At 38.3% G+C, this 21,624-nt stretch overlaps 1 protein-coding gene across 1 annotated transcript; it reads left to right on the forward strand.

Annotated features, from left to right (window-relative positions):
• Positions 1-5,728: 5,728 nt before the first annotated feature.
• On the forward strand, positions 5,729-20,837 carry cavin2b (caveolae associated protein 2b). The gene is made up of 2 exons (XM_084128095.1): positions 5,729-6,693; positions 18,046-20,837. The coding sequence occupies exons 1-2, from the start codon at positions 6,136-6,138 to the stop codon at positions 18,919-18,921; spliced, it is 1,434 nt and encodes a 477-aa protein (XP_083984221.1). The 5' UTR covers positions 5,729-6,135; the 3' UTR covers positions 18,922-20,837.
• Positions 20,838-21,624: the final 787 nt, after the last annotated feature.

The following is a 21,624-nucleotide window of genomic DNA, read 5'->3' on the forward strand; positions in this document are numbered from 1 at the left end:
TAAAAAGGATAAAAGAAAGACATCAATACTGAATGAATCCAAGGCATTTTTCATTTTATGATAAATCAATAATGCAGACATTGACTTTAGACACAGAGCTCAGTCAAATGAGAGAGAGAAAGAGTAATAAAATAATTGAGACAGGAGACAAAAGGTTTGAAGGGGCAGTTTGTTGTATATCATATGCATGAATTATTTAAAGGACAAATCCAGTGAAAAATGAACCTGGGCTTAATTAACACATGGTTACCGAGTCGATCGTTCCCTGCGATGCGTTTTCATGAAAATCGAATGTAAAGAGTTTTATCTCTAAAAACAGATGATCTTATAATGCTAGTATATGGGGCACAGAGTAAGTAAAAATAAATCGCTAGTTAATACCACTAACAAGGCTCAAAATAGCCTCACACTAACACGGTAACATAATGAGGGTCCTTACATACAAACCGAAGCATTGAGAACTTTGTAAGTGTACAGACAGTTTAATAAGAAGATACTTTATAAAGACAGTACATTACGCGTTGACATGCAGGATCCATCTTGGAAAACAGTCTCGACTAATCGAGCCACGAACGCCGTCGATAGGATAGCTGGTCGATAGGAATTACGTTTGTGAAATCTAACGTAGCACGGCGTTCGTGACTCGATTAGTTGAGACTGTTTTCCAAGATGACGCCTGTCTGCAAACGCGTAATGTACTGTCTTTATAAAGTATCTTCTTCTGTCTGTACACTTACAAAGTTCTCAATGCTTCGGTTTGTATGTAAGGACCCTCATTATGTTACCGTGTTAGTGTGAGGCTATTTTGAGCCTTGTTAGTGGTATTAACTAGCGATTTATTTTTACTTACTCTGTGCCCCATATACTAGTGTTATGAGCTAAAATGTTTTTAAAGATAAAACTCTTTACATTCGATTTTCATGAAAACGCATCGCAGGGAACGATCGACTCGGTAACCATGTGTTAATTAACCCCAGGTTCATTTTTCACTGGATTTGTCCTTTAAATATATAAAATATGAGAATGGAATTTTAATATTCTGTCCTCTTATTGTTAATAGGCTAAATACACTTCTTGAGATTCTCACTGCATGGTGTGTGAAAAATGCTAATCAGTGTTTTATATGGTGAGAATTATGTTTTACTATGATATACCCCAAAAATAATGGCAAAAATAATATAACCTGGAAAAAGCCTATAGAAAAGATCTTGTACTTTCTACAGTAAATTAATTCAGAAGAAAGCAGTGTTGTGGGTAACGCATTACAAGTTACACGTTACATAATCAGATTACTTTTTTCCAAGTAACTAGTAAAGTAACATGTGGCAAGCAGTGCGGGACCGAGAGCTGTGGGAACGGAGCGAAGTCAGTGGAGCGATTGCTAATGTGAGCGCCACAACAGTGTCGAGTCTCACGGAAGGAGATCCGGAAGGATAAAAGGAGGAGTGACGACAGTGCAAGACGAGAGAGGACCAGGCCTGGATTTTACGCTGTGTTTTGTTATGTACCTGTATACATGCAGCAGTCGTCCATGAGGGGCTGCCGCTTTACTTTAGTTTGTGTTTGTTTATTTTATGATTAAAGTTTCATTGAATGTTTGCCGGTTCCCGCTTCCTTCCCTGAGCCTTTAACTTTTCTACATAATGCATACTTTTAAATTTACAACAGAATATCACTTACTTTTTCAAAACAGTAACGTAAGATACTTTGTTTTCCCATTTATTGAATGACACCTCTCCTTGTTGAGAGAAATTGGGAGTAAGTGAAGAGGTGTTGTGTGCTCTGTGTGAACATCTGTAGACTAAATGTGTGCATGCATTTACTCATCACTTTGCACTTTTACATTTGCCCAAAATAGAACTATTTTGTTGTCTGAAGGGGTTAAAAACAAACAATCAAACCCAGCCCAGGTGGGAAAAAGTAACTAAAGTAATGCAATTAGGGTTGCAAAATTCTGGGAATTTTCAAAGATGGAAACTTTTCATGGGAATTAATGGGAATTTAAGGGAATTAACAGGAGTTTATGGAAATAAACGGGAATAAACTGGGAATTTTCAAAGTTGAAGGTTGGCTCTTATAGGGAACTTAAATATAGTTGAGGAAAGTATATTTTAGCATAATCTTGACTAAAACAAACAGATGCCATTCAAATACACTTGAATATCCATGCCATTCCTCAATCACATGCACATAGCACACTGCTTACTGCATGGCTATTGAGACCACACCCCCTACTGGCACTGTGCATGCCTCCATCACATGTACAGAAGCCCAAAGCACAAGACTATTGAAGGCACACATTTGAGCCTGTGGACTAAACAAAGTGAAGTAAGTTTTGATGATATTATTGGGAAATATATTTATTAAATGTTTAAATTGCAAATATCACATACAAATGTATTCATCTAGTAGATAGCAAGCTGATAAGTTAGATGCTAAATAAGCTAGCATAACTTTATTTACCACATAAGTAGGGCTGGGAGGTATGATGGTACGTTACCGTGGAAGAAAATGTCAGCCGTAACAGATTTTTTTATTCCGTGTATACTGCAACATGTAAATAAGTAGGCGTGGTTAACTCACGTGCAGCGTGCGTGAGACTGAGACACTGATATTTGTCAAAGAAACATGAAGAAAGACCAAGAGGATCCACAAAAGGAATTACGTTTTCAAAATTAACGTGATATTTTCGGGTGGAAGGCACAGAAGTCAACTAAAGCGTGCAGCACACTGAACGTTTAGAGAGACGCACATGCTCGCAACGGGGCTCGCAAGTTCATATATCAATATTCTAACGAATAGAAATAACCTTAAATAATGTATCTATCCGTCTCATATGTGTACAGTTACTTTCAGGGTGGACGCGCAAGCGGTTGCCGTAGTAATGAATATTTCTAAAATTCCCCAGCTTAACTTCCCATGGAAATTTAACGGAAACTTTCCGGAAATTTTTCGCCCATTTGCAACCCTAAACGCAATTAGTTTTTAGGGAGTAAAGCGATATTGTAACATTACTTTTAAAACGTAACTTTCCCCAACACTGGAAGAAAGCAATGCAAGCATTTGCTTGAGTCTCTATCATGTAGTATTTTTCTTAGACTTAAGACAAATACTTTTAAAATATCAAATACTTCATACAGAAACTGTTTTGGCAAAACCCAATTTCAGCTTCAGATAAAACACAAAACTCATAAAATACTTTCTAGAAAATACCAGTTAGATTAACTGAAACACAACACTGTAGTTACAAATCATTCCATTAAACAGTGTTTCAAGGGGTCAGGGTTTGGCTGGTTATCATGGTCCATCAGTCCTCGCTGGTACATGTTCTTAATAGAGCAAAAAGCATTTTTCCCAGTTGATGGCCCATTTGAAAGTAGAAAGCAGCCAAAAGCAGGCTTTTAAGAGACTGACAAGTAAACTGTTACACAAAATAAGACAAAGGCATAATGGGCATGCAAAGTACCTTTTCATTCTCCACATTTGTCACAGCAGATCTTCATCCTAAAATGCAAATAAATATGAATCATGGTGTAGGTTGAGAAACATCACACAAAACTTTTTAAAAAAGGGTCTGTGAAGATAATGACACTATAAGAAACTATGAGAAAGTGAAGGTGATAAGATGGTAAGTTAAAGTCAGTTATCAGAAACTCAAATATTAAACTGGGTGCCTCAAAAAAAAAAAAAAAAAAAAAAGTAGACAAATTGCATGCTGTAAAAACCAATAAGTAGAATCATTAAATGGAAAGCAGGTCAAATTAAATGCTTTTTTCTACAAATAAATTAACCAATTAATCAATTATCCAATAAAGATAATGGAGTGTGGGTTTAGCTGTAAATATGTAGAGACTCAAAACACAAAAACAGAGTCGTTCCCCATGAGACTCAGGTGTCTCAGCAAAGGTGTTAGAATTAGAAAAAGTGTGAAGAATTAGAGGCTTATTTCGTTAGCGCAATGTGTAAAATCAACTAATTACGTAGCTATGTATTAATGCCACACTGTCTGTCAGGTGTTTTTTATTTAAAATAAAATGGTATTTTATTAATCGTATCCATCTCATGGCCACAACATATTACCATGTTTCCACAAGTTCAGTTGTGGCCACAACAAAATGTGGCCACCCTTCCAGGACACATTTCTTGCATCATTATCAGCCAAGATTTGATGCTTTCAATAAATAATCATCTTTCGATAAATTTACTGTACTTGGAACAATAAACTTTGTACTGAACTTGGAATATTTCTTAAATTTGAAGTTGCTTGTGTGGGTTATTTGGTTAATTCTACTACTGACTCCTACTGGTGATATATAACACCAGCCTCGACTCTTCACACACAAGCTGGGTAACTTCTGTGTTTTACTTCCTCACCTCCCAGGTTTTCCACAATGTCACATTATTAAATTATATCACAAGCATTTTGTTTTGGGTTGAGGGTTGCATTTTGTGAGGGTTCATTTAAATAATACTCTTTGACTCCTATTGTGTAAAAGGGGTGTAGTGGTGTATTAACTGCCATGTACTGACCTTGTGTCACTTCACTGTAAGACTTTCCAAAGAAGCAGCTGTGATATTCCAAACATTCCATTGGTCGTGTTTTTGTGCTGCACTTGTGCTCTGATGTTGCAATTACATAATGTTTTCTCCAGGGGGCGACGAGTCATTTCTAATGGATATATAATCCGAGTACCTTCAAGCCTTTTGAGAAATTCCCATGAAAAACAAGAGATCAGGATACAAGTTCCCCGGAATGAAAACAATGGAGACAAAAGTCGATAAGGCAAGAATCCCCACCCTTTTAAACGTAATCCTAACAGGCAGAAGAACTTTCCAGGTGCATTTCTCTCACCCTATATCTCAATCTGTCTCTTAATTCCTCTTTTGTTGTCACTGCAATGCATGTTAAACTGCTATTCGTTAATTAATGAAAGGTTGTAAATTACCATGTTATTTACTACTGCACTAGCCCAACACTAAACAAGCACACACTTGCCTGTAAATTGCTTTGCATTTTGAAAACCCAATATGGACCTTTGCCAAAATTCATGTGCTTGTATGCTATGATAATGTGTTATGTAATCCATCTGAGCATGTAAAGTATCCCCAGAGAACAGGTCAGAGGTCAAGGGGAACGTGAATGGACTCTTTTCCTCTCTCAGAAGTCTGTGTTTCCACAACCATTACCCTGTAAAGGAAAAAGGAGGGAAGATGACATAATGGAGACATGTATAACAATGCAGAAAGGAGGAAACGGGAGCAATTAAGACGTTGTCTTTGTGTGTATAAGAGGCAAACACCCAATAAAGTTTCACTGAAGTTTTCCCACCATCTTTAAGAATTTTTTCATGATGACAGTGTTTTTATTATTCACTTTATTTCCCTGCATAGTGAAATGTAAATGCAAAGTTTTCCAGTTCTGAATATGTGAAGTTTCGCCATGCTGTTGCTACAACTGCAGACAGGAAAAATGACTCCACTCAAACGGCTTGAGAACTGTTTGTGTGACATTTTTTCCAGAATAAACTTAGAATGACTTAGAATACTCCCCCTCTTTATTTCTCTGGCACAGATGAGCTCATTCTGCAAACATGACTCTTAATATACTATTGCTCTCTTCAATATAAACAGAACTAGAGAGCCAGAGAGAGAGAGAGAGAGAGAGTTAGGGGGAGGTACTCCATGTGGAGAGAGTTGCTCATGTTCCACTGTACACACCCATATACTCGCACTTGACACATGCAAACACATAACTCCCTCACCAATGGGCCGGGCTAGATGCCATGGAAACCTAGCTACGCCCCCATAGGGTGTGGATGGCCTTTTTAAGCTGTGGGGAAGCCTCTACGCAGCTCTTCCAATCGCACCAGAGAGGGAGGGAGAGAGACAGAGAGAGAGAGTGAATAGAGTAAGAGTGTGGTTATCTTCAAAAAGGGGTGGGAACACTGAACCTGGAAGCTGAAAAGTTATTCCCAAGCCTGTAAACAGGAATTAAAGCTTTAAGAACGTGGAGGCACTAAAATCAACTGGAAGGGGAACCTGGTACAGCAGGACCAGCTCACTTAAAGGAGAAGGTAAAGAACAAGACAATTTTCCTGCGTGAAGTTATCTGTCGAGAGCAAGAACAGCCTCAGTATGGGAGAAGATGCAGTGCAAGCAGAGAGGAGCAGCATGATCAGCACACATGAGAATCAGGAGCTGGTGGTGCCAAGCCCCAGCCCTACTCAGTCTTCACCCACCCATAGCCTCTCCCAGCTGGGCACTGGCGCTATCTACGCCTCTAGCGGAGAACCTAGTAGCCCTGGAGCTCTGGCTGGGGGCACCACAGGCACTCTACCTGGAGATGGAGCTTCACCCACAGGCCAAGTGAATGCCATCACTGTCCTGACACTTCTAGATAAGCTGGTGAACATGTTGGACACAGTGCAAGAGAACCAGCACAAGATGGAGCTGAGACAGGTCGAGATGGAAGGGGCAGTGAGGGGCATCCAGAATGATATGACCAAGCTCTCCAAGAGTCACACTTCCACCTCCAACACGGTCAGCAAACTCCTGGAGAAGAGCCGCAAGGTCAGCGTCCACATGAAAGAGGTCAAGGACAAGATGGATAAGCAGGCCGTCCAAGTGAAGAAATTGGAGGCCAACCACGCTACCCTGATCAAGAGGAACAACTTCAAAGTGCTCATCTTTCAGGTAAATGTACAGTGTGCATGTGTGTTGTGGGGCAGTTGGTGGTGGGGTATTTGATATGCTCAGGTGAGGACACTGAATGATTGCATTGTGCGAGGGTTCATTGTTGCATGTCGGATTTCACTGAACCAAGTTCAACTGTCTCCAACTCTGTTAACAATCAGCGATATTACAGTCTTACACAGCTGAGTAGAGTCTAATGAATCTAAATGTCATTTGACTAAATTACCTCATAGTTGATTAACAGATCTTAGTTTATTAACACGTGCCTCCCTCAGGGTGGGTCCATTTCTAAATCAGGAGAAAAGGGTCATAGTTCAGAGTGTAAAAATGAAAGCAATGCGTGAGAGGGTGTGATGTCACTTAAGGTCAGTATGAGGTGGGGTGGAATAGATTGGCTAATGCTTTGGGGTCAAAAGCTTAGACAACACTACCGAAACTGTTAAGTGCTTCTGGGATGGTTAAACCTAGTCAAAACTATCATAAGTCCTTTGGGGGAGCAGCTGGGGCTCCAAACTAAGAGAGAGCTAGAGAGCTCGAGAGAGAGTCAATAGGGGAGGCTTGTTTTGAAGCTTAGCCAAAAGCTATTATTTAAAGCACAATAGCCTTGAATAGAAGGTGTGTCCAGAGATCAGCAACAGTGCAGCGTAATGTGTATCCTGTTGTCAGAAGACCCGTGCTGAAATGTGCTATGCTACACTGGCTAGCTGCTGTTTACTGCAAGACCTGCAATCAACCGAATGACTCAGTGATTCCAAAGTCAGAGAGTGCCGAGAGAGGCCTTCCATTTTCCCCTCTCTCTTACCAACTGTGTGGTTACTGTAGAAGTGCATGATGTAAAGAATGAGAGGGAGCCCAGCGAAACACATTTTCAGAAAGTCAACATTCCATCTCTGTGCGAAGAGAGTGTTTAAAAAGATGGGAAGGTAAATTGCCTTTGATGAAAGTGTGAAAGCCCTCAAATTTTACACTCTGCTTTAAACAGTGAGAGCACTCTTTCTGAGAACAGTTTCTACAGTTGCCATCACAGACAGAGTGCTGTTTGTTAAAGCTGGCCAAAAATGTTTTGGTGTGTTGCTATGGCAACTATGTTGTTTATTTGCAGGGAAATCTAATTGCAGAGTGCGACAGTTGAGATTTTCTTCATCTAAATTATTTCAGGCGCAACTTCATTTTCTAAGCATTTGCCAAGCAGTTCAGACATGTCTGGTCTAAGGGAATGTGTTTAATCCAGCCATGGGGTTCTTGTAGTTAGGATGGGTGGGACAGTGGAAGACATGGAAGGAAAGTGTGTGCTTTTATATTTCCATCAGACATGCCCGACAGACACAAACATTCCTTAACAGTCATTGTCTTTTAATGTTCCTTCATTAAACCCCCTTCCGCTGTCCCTTGGGGTAGCCTACGTTTATTTCTGAGGAATGATAGGATCTGACCAGTACTGAAACTATCCTCAGCCGATTAAACAGACACAACTTAAGCAGGAGAATCAAAGAAACTTTTCAAGTCACTTCTGCCAAATGTTTCACATTTATATACTACCAAACAAGCTTCACAAAAACTGAAAAAGACTTTCGGGTGAAGCCAGAAATCTCTGTGGTTTCAACACAGAGTCAAGTCAACACATTCTCAGTTTTATTTCCTCATCTCCATAGCTACATTCAGGTGTTCAACACACCCTCTCTGCCTGTGTTTTTCACTTTTATCTTCCCCTGCTACTTTGGGATTAGGGGTGCTTGGCTCCCCCTTAGGCGGACTGCATGCGCAAGAGAGAACGCTGTTCTTGCATAAGCAGAAACTCTGGCTCAAATGCTCACATTCCAGAGGTGGAGCAAGTCTCTCCTACTCTCCCAATGATATAAATAGGCCCGTAACCACAATCGATTAGAGCTCCATGAGACATGTATCAAGACATTGGTCACCACAGCCAATAAAGAGGAGGACAGAGCTTGTAAAGTCTGCTATAATCAAACATCATTCCATTTGCAATTGTTGATCATGATGCAACTTTCAATGAACACATTTAACTAATTTTCCCCTGTGTTTCTCAACTTAACATATGGGTTGTGTTATAGCTGCACAACATCTCATAACTATCAGTGCTTCAATTTTCATCATACTGAAAGCCAAATTTAGAGCAGGAAAGTGCAAGATGGAATATTTTTACAACTAGCCCTTCACTATCACCTAATAAGGCTATCTGTGCCTCTCCAGAAAGAGGAGAGAGAGGGGGGAGGGGGAGAAAAGTGTCAGTGCAAGAAGGCCTGTAGGCAGAAAGAAAGGAGACAATAGTGTTTGTTTTCCATTGTCCATCAAAAAGGCATTATCTCTTTCCAAACTTAGCTTACTGTTACAGCACTGGTGCACTGGGGGTGATATGAAAATGAGACTAGATGAGAAAATGGCTTAATTGCAATAAAGATTTACAACATGGTTGCTCAGAGATATTTTGAATGTATGTGCAAATTACACAAACTCACATCTCCTCTCTCACGACACACTGCATACATTTGACAACAAACTATATGGAACTGCATGTTAGAGCTACAAATTCACTAGAACAAAAACAGGAAGGCCATCTTAGCTAATAACTTAGAAACTCAAATACGCAGGAGAAAAAAGAAACAGCAATAAACTGCTAATTAACCAAGTCCTAAAGCCTCTTGTAATGACAACTGTAAAGTTTTTTTTTGTTTTTTTTTGAGGACACAACAGAGTGAAATTAACATTTCATTCTTCAGCAACAAAACATCCAAAGGTTAGCAGATAAAAAGCATTATCTATTTTCCAAATATGAAATGTGTGACTGTTTTGCGGTCACCAATCACTGTTACACTGTACTGTAAATCTGGCCTTACTGAGCAGGAGGTAAACAGAGTCATTCACAGACTTTAACGAACAGGGCATTTGTTAAGCTAAATTGTTCCTTTGAAAGGATATAGAAATTAGGGCTGTAAATATATATATATATATATATATATATATATATATATATATATATATATATATATATATATATATATATATTACATGGCTTGGTTGAATTCTAATGTAGAATGCGGTCTGTTATTTCTTGACCGCATAACAGACCGCTGCTAAGTATAACACACCGTTGCCATGAAAAACAGAGCGTTGCTATGGACGCAGGATTCTAACCGTGGACTATTTTCTTTAGCGGAAGCAATACAATCGTTTTTAAATCAATAAACTCCTTTTTACATCAATATTTTGTGTCAAATTATTGATTTATTTGGTAGGTAGCCATGTAATAAGCGGGATAATGTAGAGCGAGGCGGTTGTTATAGCAAACCGCTTCGCGTCGGGGTCCCGATCAGCCTGTCGGGGTTGTATTAGCTATAACAACCGCCTCGCTCTACATTATCCCTTACATACTAATTCATTGCGATATTGTTGAAAACGACCAAAATAATTAAATTGAATCCTATCGGAATGTAACAGAATTAAAGAACAGCCAAGCAAATATTTACACCCTTAATGGAAACATGGACTGAACATGTTTTTGCACATGAGACTAGTAACAACTATTAGGGGTGGGTTATCAAGACATTCTAAAACTAATTCATTAAAAGACGGCTTATAAGAATCACTTGTTTCAGGAATCAGGCTACACTGGTCACACTGTAATTTGTGAATAGCATTGTATTTGTGATTAAATAAAAAATATATATATAAAAAAAAAAAATTCCCCAGCCATAACTATTATATTAAACGCACGGGAGAGAATGAACATGTTGTACACATGTTGTAATAAAAAATGATTAAAAAAACTTAGTTTAGCACTACATTTCTATACGCTTCATGTTTTGTAGTTATCTGACAGCTGTCTAATGCACTGCCTGCAGGTGTTCACTCCCTTTTCTCTACAGCCACAATGAAATCAACTGAAATGCAAACAAATCATGTAAATCCGTATTTGACAATCAAATCAAAATTGAGTACAAGCATACTGAACTAAGATATACACGCAATAATAAAAAATAAAAAAACACAAACACACAAAAGCACACCTGTGATAGCGTCATATGCTAAATATTAAATTATTGAAGCAGATGAAGGCAAGTGATACAGTATACCAGTGTCTGACAGAAATGTAGGTTTTAACACTCACTGGGTCTTCCTGAGCTGGACATACACTGTAATTATCTACAAAAAACAGACATCCTTTTGCACTACTGTTATGAATACTGACAGAGTTCTGGCTCTTTGGTCCTATCTAAGTATACACACACACACAATACACACACACACTGAAGAGACAAAAGCTGTTATTGTGTGTGTCCCGTGACAGGGAGCAATGCCAGCACAGAGGGAAGACCATACACACTCACAATGCCATGGGAACTCCTGTGGACAATATTCTATATACTGGGGCAAACAGCCCAGAAACAGCAGACAAACTACACATCATTTACAAAGAAAACTGCAATAAAACCATGCCCTTACACACTGATCTTACATCGACCTCTTCTTTCAGAATAGTGGTTAAGTAATAAATCACATCAGGACTTCTGATCACCCTGTTCGGGTTTATTTTGCAATAATGATTTTCTGACTGCAGTCACTGCACATTATTCCACTTATTACAGCAGCTACTTAATGAAAGAATGAATGAATAAAGGACATGAAATCCTGAAATTATTTTTTTATGTGAGAGAAAATTGAATGCAACGATTGATGAATCTGAATAGACAGCCATGTAAGAAGAAGTGGATATAAAAAAATCATTCTTAAACCAGCATAGTTAGAGTTAAAACTAAAACTACCACATAAGTGGCAGTGGTTTCATGAAACTAATAAAAACAGAATACAATTATTGCTAATGTGATTGTGCTCATAACCATAATTGCAGTAGATGTTTTAAATATACAGGCATAGGGTTTAATCAAATTCCTTGCACTCGGATCAAAGTGACAAAACATTTCTCTTTGAATAATTGTAATAGTTTAGTTTTAAGAGGGCTGCTCATGTCATGTAAACACCTTAATCCATGTAATTCCTTACTCTGATTCCTGACAATAATCAGAATGTGTCTGTACATGTAAACATGGCCATTGTTGCATGAAGTTTTTCCAGGGCTGATTTTTTTTTTAAGAGGGAAACCCTCTTCCGCTCAGCTCTCCCACCCCGTCCTGCTCCAACTATTTTATTCCGCCTGACTTCTTACACACTCAAAAACATACACACACACAGTACATTTCTTGTGAACACAAACAGTGTTGAACCTATAGCTAAACAAGCTACAGTACAAATTACACAATGTATAGTTCAACTACAGTCAAGACAACCTTTAGAAAAAGCCGTTAGCAAAAGTATACCAAAAGCTACAAACAAAATGACCTACCTAGCTTTAAAAGGGTAAATATATTTTAAATGATACAATTATTAGACTAAGAGTTGTAGGAAAGATTCTTTGTGATGATCTTTTTCATTAAACTACCACTTCATTAAAATGAAGCATCCAAACAAACTAACTAGCTAAAATGTCTTACCAATGGTCTCTGAAACAGAGAGAAAAAAACAGTACTTTGTCATCATGAAACTAATGGAAGCTTGTTTCTGCCTAGAATAAATAAATAAAAGGTAATTGAAACGTACTGTTTTATTTATTGTTTATATATATTGCAAGTTCTGAGAAGTATATAAAGATATATAAGATATAAACCCGCAATTGCGAGGAAAAAAGTCAGAATTGTGAGATAAAAAGTCACATTTACTTTTTTTGTTTTTTATTCCGTGCCAGAAACAAGCTTGGAAAAAATGTATTGTTACTTGGAAAACACTATAATGGAAACAGTGTCACACTACAAAAAACGTAGTTTTAAAATAGTACTACTAAACACTCCACGCAAAAATATACCCATTTTCTTTTCTCTCCCTCTCTTTCGGTGTGTTGCAAAAATCACTGTGCATTAAAGAGATAGAGAATGTATAGGTTTACAGGCCTGCCTTTGGTGTGACACAAAAGCAGAGAACACAGGCGAGCTTATGAGGTTAAACAGCTGCTTCCTGTCAGATGGGTTGTTAATGGGCAGCAGGAAGGGAAATGCAAGCATTAAAAACATTTAGAGAATTATAGGGGCTGGAGGTCCCAATGCATCGCTAACGATAAAAAATAAAAAAATAACATGAGCTTGAAAATAATTCTCCACCATATACAACTCCTTCAAACACAGCCACTTTCATCTCTCTCTTTACTCTCCACACCCCACCCCTGAGCAAATATTTACCCCCCAATCCTTCATAAGTAGGCCTCAAAGTGACACGTATGTCAAGTGTGTTTAGAATGTAAAGTGAATTATTGGGAAAACAACTGGATAGCATCTCTGATAAAGCTGAGAGCAATGAGAGAAGAAAGCATGGTACGGAGAGGTGTCTGTGTGTGTATATCTATGGATATACACTTGTCAAAACTAATATAGTCAAGTCATTTAAAAAACAAAACACTTTTTTGTAAGGACAAGATTTGTCAAGGAACACAAGAAACACTGGGGTTTAAATACACAAGGTGTAATTGGCAAACAAGACACACCTACGAACAATAAAATAACTAATCAACAAGAAAAACTACAAAGGACTACAAAACATGTACAGAACAGGAAATAACATAAAAGTCCACACAAAGCCAGTCTGGGATCATTACAGGAATACAAAAAAGGAAATTTTGAATAAGTTAGCCTTATTCATGAGGAACAGAGTTTTCAAGTTTAAAGTATAAAAGTACCATAAAATGTGGTTGATATAACTTAATTATATTGAAACGAAAGGGCAAGATAATCTTTTGTAGCTTTTTGTTGTTTGGAACAACATGAGAGTGAGTTAATGGAGTTTAATTTATGGGTGAACTATCACTTTAAGACTGCGAGAAACTTGAGAAATAGCAGGCAAAGAGTAATATGCGTCTATTAGAACCACATCTGGTCAAATAAACATCAAATAAAACCCAGTCTATTCTTGCACAAAGAGAACAGGCACAAAGCATGCATTGTATGCAATGACTCATACTCACAATGTTTACCAAAACATGCTCTCTAAAAATTGATTCCTTTAATAACCATAACTGTAACAGAAATTTACCTCTTGTGAGATCCCCTTATATTATTGTGCATATATGAGAAAACATATATCAGCTCAGCTATCATAAGCGCCTACATTGCCCAAGGCGAGAGGGACCGGTTTAGTAAGCAAATGAATCAAACCTAGAGTATCATTTGACAGGCTGCGCAACATGAGGTAATCATGCTCTTTAGTGACAACGCTGTCTAAAACACAACCAAGAATATGAAGACAATGTAGATGTAGAGGAGGCTATAGTCATTTGCAAGTCATTTCCAGATCTCATACCTACAAGGCAGAATGCATGGAATGAACTGTTTGGTTCCCCACTGAGAAAACAACAGGAACTTGTGTCTCTGGAGGCCATAAGGAGGGATTCTTTAACCTGTTTATAACAGCTCTATGGTATTTAATACTTAATTTGAGGGGCTTTTGTTACGTTGTGTTTTTTCCATCAGCATAAGCAGTTCATCTAAAGTTATTTCAAATACAGTGGTTCCGGAGACACGCCTGAACCTGGTTAACCTGTCAAGATAAACTGTCCACATTAAACAGCACAATTACGCAAGATGCTCTCAGATATAAAAATGTCAACACATACTCTCATTCTCAGAGACCCATCTACAGTTAAAACTACAAAGTTTAGTGGCTGTTGATAGACACTCTTCTTGCCACACAGGCTAGTCCAGTGGCTCGGTGCATTTTCTTTCCCAAATAAGCAATTTGAGCTACGGATTGCCACTTAGAGACTTGAGGACAGTACTTGAAAACATGCAAATACAAACGAAGAGCAATGTCAAAAGCATCCAAACAACACAGAAACTAAATACACAGCATTGACTCCTCAGAGTTTTGAGTAAATTGTGCAATAAAATCTAAGCTTTACCAAAAAAGCCTTGGACTTAAAGGGTCAATCTCTCTATATTAATAAAAAAAAGGAAAATATTTTCTAATAAAGATATTTTTCAAAGTGATTATGCAAAACACTCTCAGTCTCATTAATGTATTTTAAAGAAATTTTATCTAATTATATCTAATTAATCTAAAGATATTTTATTAATGAATTATAGGACATTATATTGCTTGTTTATGTATGTTTAAATTAAAAAGAATAATTATATTATAATGTTCACAATAACTTTCACAATGCCACAATTCTAATGGTCCTACAAGTTTTCATGTTTCTTAAAAGCTCATAATAGTTAAAATTATACAGAGTAATACTAATATTTGTAAGTATGACCCTGAAGGAAGAAAACGTGTTTATTTGATCTTGCTATGGTAACAATTTTAACTTGGTGCTTTAAATGAATTGCATTCATTATTATCTAATTCATGATCTGTTGGAGCTGAAAAGAAAATCTGGCCAAATCTGCCAAATATCGCAGGCATTATCACTGTTATAGAAGACTGTGTACAGTATCTGTTCTTTTATTTTTACAGCTCATTTTGTTCACAAGTTCCCCTTCTAAAATTCTAAAGTGAAGCATTTTATTTCCCTCGTGATTCTTCTTTCTGATTCACAAAATCTTATCATTTGGCATCTCTTTAACTTTTTCTTGATGCTTATTTTTAAACACATGCTACTAGTTACTCCTAAAACTAGCTACTCCTCACCAAAAACCACCTCTTACAACCCTATCACAACAGAAAGTAGACTAATACTTTAACAAAGAAACTGTCAGGAAAAAAACAATGTAAAACCTATCCAACCCTTTGCTTTCACATATAAGATTTCAGCCAATGTTATGTCACACTGTTTTCTACTATGTTTTTAACTCCAAGTATCCAAGATTATTATTTGCTGTGGTAACTCTGATGAGAGACTGATGGAACATGGAAATTCCGTGTTAAAGTTTGCAGGACACTCCGCCAGATTCATTCTCAGACTGTGCCAGCAATATCATACCAATACCTTTGATCCATATTTGCCTTCCAAAGTAAAGCTCTTTCATGGGTGGACAGATCTACTAAATCCCAAAAGCGGTATTTCACCCCTGATTTAGCATGTTGCATATATCCACAGCGATTACCATCAGTCATTATGTATCCTTTTTGTTAGTTCTCTTCTGTTAGGTCAAATCTCTCCCTCCACTTTGACAGGCCAAACTCGCATTCCCTCACACACAGAGAGCTTCAGAGGCCAGAGTTACAACAGGGGGTTCAGAGGGGAACACAACCTTTCTATCATGTTAGAAAAGCAGATGTGAACATTAAGGCTCTGTGCAGGCAGTATAAAGAGATAAGAGGAATCAAGGCCGGTTTGAATTCAATGTTTGCGTAACATTCTGTCAACTAAGATTCCTTCATCTCTTCGCCTTTTGAAGAGAGTTTAGATATATCCTTTGCTGCATGATACCTCACTTCTGTGTGGTTTGGGGGTTCACAGAAAGAATAAAATGGAGCCTGATGGAGCAAATGAGAGACATTCTGATCATTTAAATAAATGTCAATTAACTTATGCCATTTCTACTGAGAAATAAGCAGCAGTCTAGTATGTTTACAGAGGAAAACTATTAAAAAGGCACACACCTGATTCCTGCATAATCTACCCTTTAAAGGGTAAATGAAACACCGTTTTAGCACCTGTTAGTTCTCACCACAATTTTGAAAAATGCACCAAAAGTGGGCGTGGTACGCTGAGAGTGGAGGGGGAAGAGGGCAGACTGAAAACACAACAACAGCGTCTGATTCAAATAGCTTCAAATTAACCAGTTTTCTCCTACAATTAAAACTAATCGATGGTATGGTAACATTCTCTTCTATGATGTGCAACATATATACTTCTGTTAAAAACTTGTCAAAAAATGTAGTTTAATGTTTCATGACCCTTTAAAGCATATGTACATGTACTGTATGCCCAAAAACAGGGGGTATCTGCATTCATAGTACATTTGTACAAATGCAGTACATTTTTGTGTGCTTATACATTTCAGACTGATCGAAAACAGTGCAGTTAAAGTGATTAACTGGGAGGTTTCCTGTGTGACGTGACCTCATCCGTATCAGAATTTAGAGTCTTATCGCTAAGAGAGTGAGGCTCTCAGGCTCTCCTTGAATTTCTGACATGCCATGGAACATTCTGATGGGGGGGGCAAACAGGGCTTCTGTCCAGGTGTCCCCATTGCTACACTCCACCCCAAATGCTTCCTGACTCTCATCCTATACTCCCTTCCAAAGCTCTACACCAGACTTCCCTGCTTTCTGTTCTCTCTCACTCTTTCCAATTGCCGAACTCTCGCTCTCTTTCTGTCCTGGCTGTCCTCCAAAACTCTGTGGAAACTCTGATATGAGCTGTGTAGGGTCATGCCTGGCCTTCCTTCCCAATCGTCTCGCTATTCTTCAGCCTTTATGATTGTCTCCAGCAGGGAAAAGAGGGTCTGTACACAATGTTTTTCACACCAAATGTTCTTGTTCCCTTGTGTCATTTAAAGGAATGTATATCCACACTACACATCAACACTCCATATAGTACTTCATATTACAAGCTGAGCAGAATGAGCTTGAAGATTTTCGACACGGCATCATCTTTTAAAAGACAAATTCTTGAAACTATGATAAAAGGTCACGGTGTGTTGATGTAGAACATTTCTTTGGCAGTATGCTTTTAAGAGCAAAAAGTGTGTTCAACTGTTTCAAACCCCTTCATAATGGCTGCTGTAAAGCCACAGACAAAACTCTGGAAATGTCCTGTTGTACATTATAAGAAGATTTTTTTTCTCAGTGATTTTGATCTGGCCAATACACAGATTTCAGAGTTTCAGGTTTCAGAGGTTTTATGTTTATTTTAAATAATTTGTTAGATTAATTTAATTTGCTACTAAGCTACAGACTTTACCATAAAGCTTTTTACCAGCTTTTTTAATCAGGATTCTAAAATCCTGATTAAAAAGAAGACCTAAACTTAAGTCTTAAGATTGATTATCTTAAGACTTTCTTAAAGGCATTAATAGAGAATGATGTTATGTAGAAACTATTGAAGATATCTCCCACAAACACATGACAGCTGTATCATAGGCATTCTTAGAGTCCGGTTGCCAAGGAACCAAATACAAATCTTGCAGGCAGCTAATTCGGCACTGACTTGGATTCCTCTGTGTGGAAACCATTGCGTATTACAATAATATGGCTTTAGCAATCAAATATAGCACCATATAGCTTATAGCATTAAACTTGGCAGAACTGTGTATTAAGAGCAATCATATGTGGTGTGAAAATAACGCTGTAAATGGGCAGAACTGTATAATTTATTCTTTTTGTTTTTTCATTTGTGTTGTGCAGGAGGAAAATGAAATCCCTTCAAGTGTCTTTGTGAAGGAACCTGCACCGTTACCTGAACTGGAAGAGGAGACCCCGGCCATTGATACCAACCGTTCTCAAGAGGAGGGCCTTCAGACCATCGCTCTCTCCTCGGATGAGGAGCAGGGACCAGAAGAGGATGAGGATGACATTTTGAGGGTTTTGGATCTCGAAGCTGAAACCAGAGTTGAAAAATCTCGAGCTGAGAAGATCAAGCGATCCAGTCTGAAGAAAGTGGACAGCCTGAAGAAGGCTTTCTCCAGGCAGAACATTGAGAAGAAGATGAACAAGATTGTGTCCCAAGAGAAACGTGATAAAATCAAGAAGAGTCTGACACCGAACCACCAGAAGAGCCCTAGTGCCAAGAGCACCTCTTTCAAGGTCTCTCCTCTAACCTTCAACATCAAGAAGAACCGCAGTGGGGACGGGGAACCGGAGTCTGAGGACTCAGCTCAACCGGAGAGCTCGCCAAGTGCTGTTGCCTCCATCGAACTGGCCCCTATTGAGAGCCCAACTGAAAACCTGTCCTTCAAAGAGGTTCACTCCCATCTTGAACCAGGACGGGAGGAAGTAAAGGCAGCTGTGGAGGCAATGGAGAAAGATGAGGTGCCCAGCATCCTGAATGGCACAGCTGAGGTTGAGCTGTCGATCACAGAAGATGTAAGCGAGGAGTATGCCCACTCTGCGACCCTGCCCCAGGACGCCTCCAAGATAGTGATGTCCCACAGTGCTTTACAGGAAGAGGATGAAGAGGAAGGAGAGGAAGAAAAGGGAAAGGAAAGAGTGCAGAGTGAAGACCTCCCTCTAGCAGAAGCTGCAGGCCAAGCTGAGGGTGTTGCTGTAGGACAAGCATCCTAATGTCCTGACCCTCCATTCCAGCCCTAGGACACCCTCCTAAGCTGAGAAAACACTCTCTCCCTTATCAGTGCCAGCCATCCCCATCAAGAACCCAGACATCTGGCCTGTCCTTGCAGAAAATAGACTTACAATACAGTCCATTCAAAGGCAAAATTCATGAACTATATGACATTTGCTTATAAATCCCATATCGCTGTTGTTAGTCCCTAGTCTTTTAGCAGAAGTGAATGTGAAAGCAGTCATATCAGTTAGTCTTATCCAACACTCTGTTACAAAACTTACGCTTGTGAGAAACCCACTCCAGCTGGGATTACTGGACATTCTGTCTTCCTCTGGTGACTACCTGTCAGCTGAGAAAGTTGGCGAAGGAAAACAAATCGCTTACAGCCAAAGGATTCAATGGACATGTTTTGACCATACCCTGGTTTTCATCCCACAATCCCAGAATTAATTTCTTCTGGAACAGCCTGTGCACCGCTGAAAGTGATATTAACTTCATGCAACCAAGATAATTTTCATCCTTGGTCCAATTAGGTTTTGTATGGAAGCTTGTTTGCACCACAGATTAAAAAATAAAAATGGTAATTTTACTTTTTATCTCACAAATCAGACTTTTTTTTCGCTAGATAAAAAGTCGCAATCGTCATCATTTGATTCTGTGGCGGAAACAAGCTTCCATAGTTTTGTTTTAGAGATTAAACAGCACAAACATACTGCCATGTTCTATCTCTGTATTTATCAAAAAAGTGTACTCAATATTATAATTTTAAGTGTACTGTGAACCCATAAACATAGAGACCAAAAGATGTGAGAAAGCTAGTGTATTGTCCTAAACTAAACTACAAATATAATTTCTGATTTCTGCTTCGTAGTGGCTAATAAACATTTAGATAACCTTTTTCTGTCCTGAGTGAGCACACGCCATGCTCACACACGCTTCAAATCTGGAATGCAGCTTATGCGGGGGATCCTGGTCTCCCCTGAGCTCCACATATGTCTCGGACCTTTACTCAGAAAGCATTCCTGCTTTTGATGTACGGCTCTTTTCAGAGACCATTTCTCAAGATCACATTGGCATTGTGCTGGCTGAGAAACAGGCACTGTGAAGCCAGTCTAGATTACAGGCATATGTCTGAAAGTGATGAAGGAGACGATGCATGCAAATGAGCCAGAGAAGTGTGGAAAATGGTGGAGAACTGAAAAAGTATGAAAAATTAAATTCTGTTTGGATTGTTGTACCGGAGTTTCAAAATGTGACAACTGAATAACACAAGGGCAAATACAAAACCCCCCTCATCACTTTGGAATAAATGCAGTTAACTGATATTTGTGCACACATCATCACTCGCTATTATACAAATCCATAAATAAAATAGTGCTGTCAGCGGATAAAGAGAAGCATGAGGAGCAGCACTGACCAATCAAGTCTGATCTGATGTTTTTGATATTGTGAGGCAATGAGAATATAGTTTGGTTCTCATATGTGTTTATTCTAAGTCAGAGCAAGTGGGATTTTTTTTGTGTTTATTTCCATCATATTTTCATTTCAGTATTCCAGTGCTGAACAAAAACATAAAAGTGTGTATCTTCGCTTTGGGTGGATGTCTCTTTTAGTTGAAAAGGGATGAGGTTTTACTTCTTTAAAATATAACAGATTTTAACTAATTTTTGCTAATGCTTGTAATCCCTAATCTGTATTTGCATATTCTTTAAGATGTTAATTGCATCAATGACTTCATAATATATACGAGAGCTATATTTTGTCTTGGTTATATTTTAGAAACATTATGATTCACGCCAAAGAAAATGGCTCAGTTAGCAGAGACCTTGTTTCTGTAACACCTGTTTACCAAGTTGTTTCACGCTCTGTTCAAATTGTTCTTATAATGCAAATAAATAAAAACTTTGAAACATGCCTTTTCATGTCTATCTTGTTCCTTTGAATCTTTAGTATGCTTTCAAAGACCTGTTTTTCCCTTTAGTAATCCATATGACAGTATGACCGTAAACAGACTCAAACCTAGACTTTGAATACCTTTAACATTACACATTCATATTAGATGCTTAATAGGTCATATGGAAGTAGAGTTGGCTGGCCAAGAAAAAAAAAAGTGATTATTACAGTGATTATTAAGTTTATAGCATGTCATATTAGTGTGTAGCTTTCCATTTCTTAAACAACCATGTAGGAAGACACATCATAGCCATATTCCTCTTGATGGAAATATTTCAATCAATAGGTGCATACATTTTTGGTCAAGATCTTGTATTGACAATGCAAGAGTCCAGCACTCTGTAAAGTCTCCTCCAGCACATCCCAAAGACTTGAATTGAATTGAATGAATTTAAGGTCTGACTCAGAGGTGTCAATTCATGTGTGAAAATGATTCTTCATGCTCATCCCAACCATTCTTTAACAATTTGAGCCTGATTAATCTTGACAATTGTCATCCTGGAATATGGCCATGATGTGTCTTCCTACATAGTTGTTTAAGAAATGAAAAGCTACACACTCCATCAATTAGGGTTAGAAGAACTGTTGCCAAACATATAAAGCATATAGGGATTATTTGGAGGCCTAGGCAACTGCCTACTCCACCTATTAGGTAGCGTCGGCCCTGCATTTAAACATAATAATCAATAATAATCTAATGATAGACTCTTAAGCATTTGCCTTTTATTATTATTGTTATTATTATTATT

Source organism: Abramis brama (assembly GCF_963993115.1).
Source record: "Abramis brama genome assembly, chromosome: 11".
In the NCBI taxonomy this organism is placed as follows: domain Eukaryota; kingdom Metazoa; phylum Chordata; class Actinopteri; order Cypriniformes; family Leuciscidae; genus Abramis; species Abramis brama.

Bases quoted from the DNA above. Each gene is read 5' to 3' on its own strand.
- cavin2b (XM_084128095.1), top strand. From the start codon at position 6,136: ATGGGAGAAGATGCAGTGCAAGCAGAGAGGAGCAGCATGATCAGCACA. The intron at 6,694-18,045 runs GTAAATGTACAG...TGTGTTGTGCAG, and splicing joins TCAAAGTGCTCATCTTTCAG to GAGGAAAATGAAATCCCTTC.